Source organism: Nylanderia fulva, unplaced genomic scaffold (assembly GCF_048542155.1).
Source record: "Nylanderia fulva isolate GAGA-0341 unplaced genomic scaffold, ASM4854215v1 Scaffold396, whole genome shotgun sequence".
NCBI lineage: Eukaryota > Metazoa > Arthropoda > Insecta > Hymenoptera > Formicidae > Nylanderia > Nylanderia fulva.
Window position 1 is genome coordinate 58694 of NW_028190473.1, and position 10343 is coordinate 69036.

The following is a 10343-nucleotide window of genomic DNA, read 5'->3' on the forward strand; positions in this document are numbered from 1 at the left end:
GACCAAAAGACTTTGCCCCTGGTGCAAGTCCAGGCTAAATTTGTTTGACATTACCAACAGACTTTGCCCCTGGTGCGAATCCAGGCTAATTGATCATGAGACCAATTTGAGAGATTTGGCCCCCGTTGTGTGTGTGTGTGTGAGAGAGAGAGAGAGAGAGAGAGAGAGAGAGAGAGAATATTTTACATATGCATATATATATATATATAAAATTTATTAAATATAAAAAATATATATATATATTTTATAAATTAAACTTCGGCTAATACAATTAAAATATGTGATATAATAAAAGGCCAACTTAACGAGCTTATATGCTATTAATTGAAAAATTTTATTTATTAATTTACGTCATACTATACAAAAGTTACGATAAACGTTTCGACTGTACGACAGTCTTTCTCAATATCCTAATAATATGTTAAAAAATTAATTTAGTCATTTCGACATCATAAATAAATACAACAATTATAAGATTATATGACGAACGCAGTACAAATTCATAGTTTGTTGGCATGAGTTAGAGCGTCAGATGCTGTTATATTATGTATAACGACACTGTGAACAAATTAATATATCCGCTCAAATATTACCTTTAGATTTTTAATAAATAGTATTAACTTACTTTTTTGTCAACGAACATAACACTTTTTTTAAAAAATTATTTCTTTTTACTTAACATAATCACAATGTGTATTTTTTTAAAAAACAAATCGATGTCTGTATCTTACAATGTCGGCGCGCTGTATATATACCCAATTTTAAAGATGATGTAGACAATTTTTTTAGAATATCATAATAACTCCGGTTTCAGTGTTGCCAACGCCGAGAAACCAATTCTCGGGTTTTATGTAGTGGTGTATGTCTGTACACGTACATACACCACTGCATCGCTCACGCGGACGCACGTAAGAGAGACAAGGACCGATAATCACGTGTTCTCCTTGTTCCTCTACCGTGCCGGTATACGCGAGATGCCGCCTAAAAATGCTTTCTGGCCTTCCGTAGCAGAAAGCAGTAACGTAGCAAGACTAATAAGCACCCATTTTTGTAAATTTTATATATGCTTATGCACATATGTGGATATATTATTTATATATAAATATATATATATATAAAATATACTAATTTACTCTCAATTATATATGCTACTGTTATTATTTATCATTAGACAATTATAAAACAGAGGTTATAGATTTGGTCTGACTACACTGGCCTCAAATTAAAGTTGTATATATATTTATTTTAACGTTTCGACCATACGGGATGTGGTCCTTTTCAAAAATACAGATTGGAATATCAGAGAGTTACAGCATTTCGTCTTTAAGATGTAAGCGCAAATTATGATTCGGAGAGATTTAACTTGTCAAATAATAAAATATAAAATAAATTATAAAACATATACATATATAATTTGTAGTGCTATATATATATATATGTTTTATAATTGTCTAATGATAAATAATAACAGTAGCATAATTGAAAGTAAATTAGTCTACAATGTTAGACACGGGTACTTGTTAGATTTGATAATTTATTGCTTATATACTTTTTCGAGAGACAATAAGAATAAGAGAACGAATATAAATTATTATTAGCTTCTATAGCAATCATAGATTGACGAATATGCGTTGGTTATTCTTGATTTCTTTCTATTATTGATGTTATTGTATAATTTGCTCCATAAATACTTATAACATAAAAGAACTTATGTCGAGTAATATTGATCAATGCAAAGGATGTTCAGTATGTATCACCCAGTAAATTATTAGAGTTCAAATTATCAATATCAATTTTTTAATAATATATTGGAATACAGAGAAATGATATAAAAATATATTTCGGTAATAAAAATTTTATAAATATATTGAAAATATTTTTACTACACGCGCGCGCGCGCACGCACACGCACACACACACACACACACACATACACACACACCCACATACACACTATATAAATGCAAAATAATACAGAAAATAAATTTTTAATAAAAATCAACATACCAGCTATTTGTGTGTGCATATGTAGCTGCAAGCATGCAACGGATTTATTACTTGATAAATTTATTTACGGACTTATTTTGCATTTATATATATATATATATATATATATATATATATATATATATAGTGTATGTAATTGTAAAAATGATTAAAATATTTTCAATATTTAAAAATTTTCAAGTTTATCGCCTTATATTTCTATAATTTTTTCTATATTCTAATATATTGTAAAAAAATTGATATTGATATATTTGAACTCAAGTTTTTTACGTGATTGAATATTATTGCATTGAGCCATCATACGTTACTCGTAAGTTCTTTTACGTTTATAATAGTATTTATGTAGCAGAGAGAAAGAGATAAGAGAGAGATTATACAATATAACTTTAATAATCGAAAAAAATCACGATAACGCTATTGTCATATCTATGTGTGTGCATATATATAAACATATTAATTTGCATATTATCTACCCAGACAGCACCAAGTCTAAAATTGACGCATAAGATAGCATTAAGAAATCTTTAAGACAGCTATCTTATGATATGATATCAAAAAGACATCTTATAAAGATATCTTACGCGCCAATTTTGGACTTGGTGTTGTTTGGGTATATAAATAAAATATGTACACAAATAAAATAATATTTGCATAAATATTATTTTATTTGTACATATTTTATTTACATAGATTATATGCAAATATTTAAATAAATCATTCGATAATTTATTACACATTTTATTTATTATATAGATTTATGTATGTTACCACGGAAATTTCCCCTGCTCCTTATGAATCTAGTGAGAATCTTATCGTCCAGATATTTCATAAAATAAGTGACATAACTTTGGTTTTTTTTTTAATATATTCTTGATATAATAAAGTAGTCCGCCAAAGAGTCGGATTTTGCATTTTTGCTCTGAAAAATTTATAATAAATAAAATACGAACTCCTGGCTAACCCAACCTTACCCGTTATTAGCTGCGCATTCCCCCAAGTTATATTATAAATTTTATTTTCATCTTTTTTTCAATAAATAACTCTTTGGCGGACTGCATTTGAGCTTACTGATTAAGAATATCATAAATTTAATAAGATTCATTCAGTAGTTTCGCTAATATCTGGAATATAAGAATCTCTAATTCCCGGCCGGCCGATAGGCGTCTCCACCATGTCGCCTGCTGACCCTTAAAAGGGGAAATCCCTCCTCTTTTTTCGATTAAAATTTGTTAGGGAATTCCCCCCACAATGCATATCTCTGTATTGAAGAGGGTATAAATATTGCGGCGATCACAAGTTGCGTCTTAAACTCGCTGCTCTGTTGCACATAGAACGTGGCTTTGACCGTCGATTATTTGCTTCATAACAAGTTTTCTTCCAACTGCGAAATCAAAGGTAAGTCATGCACATTTGCTTCATTGATTTTTAGTGTCTACATAAATTATTTCTAAATTTCTATTTAAAAATTAATGATTCTATACTTACGAGTTTAAAATATAAAAAAAAAGTAAGTAGAAATAGAGCAATATATTATAATATGTAAAATATGTGAAGATAATATGTAGAGATGATAATAATATTTTATTAAATTTTTAATATTTAACATTGTAATATTTTATTAAATGTTTGCTAAAAAGAATTATTTAATACTTAAATAAAAGTCTGCAAAGAATATATAATCAAAATAATATAATACGTGATTTTGAAAATTGATAAGTGAAATATTATAGTGCAATAGCTAGTAGTACACATATAGAATTGTTTCTTAGAATTTACCCTGAAACATGGTAATCATGGGACAATATGTATTCGAAGAATTTTATAATGTAGGCGATTATAATGTTTCGTATTATTTTGGACACGTGTCCTAACCGTGATGCGTGAGATCACTTTGCGCATGATCATCGAATGATTCCGTTTCGCGACAGCATGTATATCAAGCGAGAGAGTCGTATTAGAAACATCGACCGAGATACACGTGTATTATTATTTTTGAGTTGACCTACCTGCCTCGGGTTAATATCGAGTATAGTAAGTGCTTATATAAACTGTATCCATATAATCAAATACATCCTGACGAACTCTTTATAATATTTTATTTTTAATTATTCATGATCTGAAAACCCCCACAATAAGAAATTTCTTTGATTAATATTATCACAATAGAAATATTAAGATCTATTACAATAAGAAATAAAATATATTTGATTAAATTTACTACGTATTAATATTTTTTATTGTGGTAAATATATTTTAATCAGAGAAATTCTTATAAAATTCTTCCAATATATTGTCCCATGATCACCATGATTTTCAGGGTAAATTCTAAAAGAAAATGCTCTCCATGTACATATAATGGCTAATTTAATATGAAATTTAATATATTGAGAAATACATTATACTTTTTATATTAAAATATATTTATCTTTCTCTCTCTCCCTCTCTCTCTCTCTCTCTCTCTTTGTTAGTTATAATTAATTTAATGATTTATTTTAACAATTGTGTGGTGCGGTATATTAATATCCTAAAAGATGTAAAAAAACTGTGAAGTCACCAGATGATAATTAAAAAATGATAATAATTTAATCTACCAACTTGGGCAAATTAAGTGATCTTTATTCAATATTCACATTGAATATTGAATATTGAATAAAGATCACTTAATTTGCCCGAGTTGGTCGATTAAATTACTACCATTTTTTAATTATCATTTGGAGATTTCACAGTTTTTTTACATCTTTTAGAATATTAATATACCGCACCACACAATATTGTTAAAATAAATTATTAAATTAATTATAACTAACAAAGAGAGAGAGAGAAAGATAAATATATTTTAATATAAAAAGTATAATGTATTTCTCAATATATTAATTTCATATTAAATTATATGTACATATGGAGAGCATTTTCTTCATTTGCCAGAGTTGGTCGATTAAATTTCTACCATTTATTAATATCCTACTTAATATTTGCAATTGAAAGATCTGTAGAGAAATATATACGGGATAGACATATTGAGTATATAAAATAGTGTATATTTCAAGTAATATAATAAAAAAGTCTATATTTAAAATAAAACAATATATAAAATTTTTATACATTTTTTTATGTGATTTTTTTTTATTAACCATGCTTGATTGCTCGATTTTCTTTTCTTCGATCTTTTTTCTTTGATATTTCTCGACCGGAATCTATAATGTGTGTGAAAAAATGTATGTATCTAATTTAATAAAACTCTATTTTTTTGTATTTTCTAGATGGATTCGAAAGATCAAGCTAATCGTACTAACCAATGCAATCCGAATAATCCTCGAACTGGCCCTGGGCATACTGCAGGTTACCAAGGCGCGGGAACTAAAACGGATTTGGATAACCATGCCAATCAAATGAATCCGAATAATCCGAATTATAAAAAGTAAAAACTATTCATGTTTTACAACATACTAATGGCATTGCAAACATATAATAAGCATTGGTGAGATCATATAATAAAAATGGCGTAAAATCGTACATATCTCTTTTCTCTTCTCGTATCCTTTTATTATCTTTACATATTTATTTCCACGTTCCTATCTAATATTTTTGTTCCGAAGTTTGCTCCAAAGATATTAATCGTAATATTTAAGTAATATTAATCATAGTATATAATTATTTATCGTAGAAGCTAACTATTGAAACATAATTATTGAAAATCTTTTTTTTTTATAAACGTCTTTAATATAATTCGTATGGGAAATAAAGTTTCTTGCAAAATTAATTTTTTGATGTGCGCATATATATCATTTATAAAATACGTAGAATAAAAGAAAAAAGAAATATTTTGTCGCTGTTACATGAAAAAATAAGAACAATTCACAATTCAAATTATCTGCCGGGCTGTTGGATCCAGTATCCCCAGGGAGCGAAAACATCACCATTTTTTTCTTGCATAGGGCCACGGAAAACTTTTATTTTGACCCGTTCAACATCATCTGTAAGCGGAGAGCAATTATATATTTTATTGAGAAATTATAATCTTTCCTATCATCTTGCTTATTAATTTTAATGTTATTTTAATATTATATTAAAATATATTATTAAATATATTATTATTAAAATATATTATTAATATCGAAAGAAATTGCATCTTTTTCTTTTTATTATTTTGCACTATTTTATCAACGCAAGCGCTTTCGTGTTTTATAATATTATTGCCGCACAGTCTGCGATATTACCTTTTTTTCCAATTTTGTGACGTATAACGCTTCTTGATTCATCGCAATTTATCATCGCAGTAAACATCACTATTTGAAGCAGACTGAGTATAAATAGCGTACACTACACACAAAAAGTATTAATCATTTGATATGTGACTCAATATTCTATTCCGCATTATGAATATTATTGCGAAATTGCAGCTAAAGATAAAAGATTTAAAAATGCAGATGTCTTTCATAATTAATGATACAGAAAAGATAATGATGCTACATGAAACAAAAATAAATTGAAAATATAGAATAAAATTTTTTTTAAACGAGACTTTATTTTTCAGAAAAATCGACTTTAAATTTTGAAAATTGGAAAATTCTTTTTAATTTAAATGATCTCTAACGATTATATACATTTTTTTATTTCGTGACTATTTAAAAAATTTGTATAAAAAATTGTGTATTTACTCTATTAAAAAAATTAATTTCTTTAGATACTTTTATGTACATTTTTTAATAATTTTAATTATTATTTTAGTAAATAGGGGTGAGAAAATGTTGGTTTTTATGTCTATATATTAACAATCACTATCGCGAAATGAGTGATGAATTCGAAAATGTAACGAAAAATTGTTCAAGTTTAAAAAGTCGTCAATATGTTATTATATAATTTTCGCGTAAATAAGTAGCCTTATATAAAAAATTTCATTTTACATTTTTTACTTATGTGTGTATATGTTATTTTATAGAATTTTCGTATCTTCTATAAAATTATTATCTTCCCGTTGTATCATTAGTTGCAAAACATGCTGTATTTGCATATAGTCCGCGGTCTGACTCACCAATAATCTCATCGTGATCGTCGTAGAATAGCTGACTGAATCTCCGAATTAAGGAGAGGAGAAGCTTATATGTATTTACGTGGCTGCATTTAGAGCATGACCAGTTTTCCATCTCGCGGTTTGAGGGACCGTTTTTCTAAAGAGAAAGTCGTATCGTCCTACGAGACAACGACAACATATCACTGAAAAACAGCAAAAACCTCAATCAACGCTTCTTGTTAATAACATTTCACCTGAGCGATCTGTGTCCGGCACTGAACGAATTCATCGTGACGTTGCAAAGACATATTTAACAGACATAAGTACTTCCAAACAGTCACGTTACGATTGTCGATTTGATTCGCTTCTGATAAAGCTGCCTCCGCTTCCGTAAATCGCTGCAACTAATTATTTTTATAGATATTATTTTTTCATTATATTTTTTCAAGGATATTTTTTATATCTTCTGGATATCCTCTAAATGTCTTTCGGACATGTGTGCTGTTAGGGACATGTATAAAAATAATTTTTAAAACATTCATATGCGATTTACTTTGTAATATAATTTTTTTTAATTAGCAATTTTATTTTTCAGAAGCTTGAATTTTATTAAAATCAAACAATCCAATAATAATAGGCCAACTTGTGAGCCGAAAGATTAAGAAGTTACAAGATTTTTTATTAAAGACATAAAATAAAAAATAATACTAAATATAATAGAATTAATCCAATTAAATAAACAAGTAAACGTTTCGACAGTACAACTATCTTCTTTAATAAATAAATAACAATAAATTTAAGAAATATTCTTACATTAAAAATTCTTTACATCCTCAAACTTATTAGAAAGAAAGAATCTATATCTAACTGTACGAAATTAACTAATTACAGATTTTTAAAATAACAACACATATACCACAACATGATACGACTATCGTTATGGTTACGCTACAAATCCCATTAAAATAAGGCGCTGATAATTCTAATTTTTATCGATGGTAAACGCATAAAATCAGATTTCTTTAGATTCACATTTTTCAAACGTCTAAATATTGTGATCCGGGAATCGTCAGTGTGTTAAAAATGTAATATGTAACAAGTCATGAGAATTCCGCAGTTGTTTCCTTCATTGTAAAAATTGTCCTTGTGATAACGAAACCGTTATAGAACGTGATGATAAGTTGATGAGATACAGGAAATTAAAGTTTCCTGTTACCATTGTATTGAAGAAGATAGTTATACTATCGAAACGTTTCCTTGTTTATTTAATTGGATTAATTCTATTATATTTTATATTATTTTTTATTTTATATCTTTAATAAAGAATCTTGTAACTTCTTAATCTTTTGGCCCGCAAGTTGGCTTATTGTTGGATTGTTTGATTTTAATTTATACACGGGCCTTATCTTAATTTCATATTATTTGCATTATTATTATTGGATTTTATTTTTATTATAGAATTTACCTCGTAAAAAGCGATTCCCGCACCTAGCCACGTTTCTGCCGTCGGTGAAGTCTGGCATGCGTTGAGGAAAACTTTTAACGCGCGCTCGTAACTGCCAATATCTTTGTAATACAGTCCCATTCTATCGACATTGTGTAATGCTGTCATTAATAACTCGTCTTCTCTTTCAATCATCTTACGTAATGCAACGAGACAAACATTTTTACCTCGTTTGTACGAGATGCAAATCGTCCGGTCGATTATACATCGCGTTAGAAAATTCGTAGCAGCGAATAGCTTCTACAAAATCGCACTTTTCAAAATAACAATGTCCCATTAAGCCGCTGATCGAGTAATCCTAAAAATATTTTTGAAATTTAAATATTTGTATTATTCACGAGTTACATCAATTTTATATATTATAATTAATTAATTTTCTATATATTTATAGTTATCTACAGTATTATTTTGCATTTATATAGTGTGTATGTGGGTGTGTGTGTGTGTGCGCACGCGCGCGTGTAGTAAAAATATTTTCAATATATTTATAAAATTTTTATTGCCGAAATATATTTTTTTATCATTTCTCTGTATTCCAATATATTATTAAAAAATTGATATTGATATATTTGAACTCTAATAATTTACTGCATTGATCAATATTACTCGACATAAGTTCTTTTATGTTATAAGTATTTATGGAGCAAATTATACAATAACATCAATAATAGAAAAGAAATCAAGAATAACCAACGCATATTCGTCAATCTATGATTGCTATACAAGCTAATAATAATTTATATTCGTTCTCTTATTCTTGTCTCTCGAAAAAATATAAGCAATAAATTATCAAATCTAACAAGTACCCGTGTCTAACATTGTAGACTAATTGTAAGCTTAAACGACTTGACTACGACGTAACTAGCAATTTTATTTGATTATTTCACAATATTTCACATATTGCGAAATAATCAAATAAAATTGCTAGTTACGTCGTAGTCAAGTCGTTTAAGCTTATTTTCACCACTAGCGACAAATATTAATTTTGATTGATATTAATTTTAATTGATTGTAGACTAATTTACTTTCAATTATATGCTACTGTTATTATTTATCATTAGACAATTATAAAACACACATATATATATATATATATATATATATATATATAGCACTACAAATTATATATGTATATATATTTTATAATTTATTTTATATTTTATTATTTGACAAGTTAAATCTCTCCGAATCATAATTTGCGCTTACATCTTAAAGACGAAATGCTGTAACTCTCTGATATTCCAATCTGTATTTTTGAAAAGGATCACATCCCGTATGGTCGAAACGTTAAAATAAATATATATACAACTTTAATTTGAGGCCAGTGTAGTCAGACCAAATCTATAACCTCTGTTTTATAATTGTCTAATGATAAATTAATAACAGTAGCATATATAATTGAGAGTAAATTAGTATATTATATATATATATATATATATATATATATATATATATACACATGTATTTTTATATATATTTATATATAAATAATATATCCACATATGTGCATAAGCATATATAAAATTTACAAAAATGGGTGCTTATTAGTCTTGCTACGTTACTGCTTTCTGCTACGGAAGGCCAGAAAGCATTTTTAGGCGGCATCTCGCGTATACCGGCACGGTAGAGGAACAAGGAGAACACGTGATTATCGGTCCTTGTCTCTCTTACGTGCGTCCGCGTGAGCGATGCAGTGGTGTATGTACGTGTACAGACATACACCACTACATAAAACCCGAGAATTGGTTTCTCGGCGTTGGCAACACTGAAACCGGAGTTATTATGATATTCTAAAAAAATTGTCTACGTCATCTTAAAATT

At 27.8% G+C, this 10343-nt stretch overlaps 1 protein-coding gene across 1 annotated transcript; it reads right to left on the minus strand.

Annotated features, from left to right (window-relative positions):
• Positions 1 to 5271: 5271 nt before the first annotated feature.
• LOC114937259 (cilia- and flagella-associated protein 70-like) lies at positions 5272 to 8817 on the minus strand. Its single transcript, XM_029310678.2, has 6 exons — positions 8690 to 8817; positions 8484 to 8604; positions 7273 to 7422; positions 7040 to 7197; positions 6225 to 6327; positions 5272 to 5981 (listed from the first exon to the last, which is right to left on the minus strand). Exons 1-4 carry the CDS (start codon positions 8797 to 8799, stop codon positions 7129 to 7131), a joined length of 450 nt encoding a protein of 149 aa, XP_029166511.1. The 5' UTR covers positions 8800 to 8817; the 3' UTR covers positions 5272 to 5981; positions 6225 to 6327; positions 7040 to 7128.
• Positions 8818 to 10343: the final 1526 nt, after the last annotated feature.

Bases quoted from the DNA above. Each gene is read 5' to 3' on its own strand.
- LOC114937259 (XM_029310678.2), bottom strand. From the start codon at position 8,799: ATGGGACATTGTTATTTTGAAAAGTGCGATTTTGTAGAAGCTATTCGC. The intron at 8,605-8,689 runs GTAAAAATGTTT...CAATGTCGATAG, and splicing joins TTGCATCTCGTACAAACGAG to AATGGGACTGTATTACAAAG. The intron at 7,198-7,272 runs GTGAAATGTTAT...GTTGTCTCGTAG, and splicing joins GCCGGACACAGATCGCTCAG to GACGATACGACTTTCTCTTT.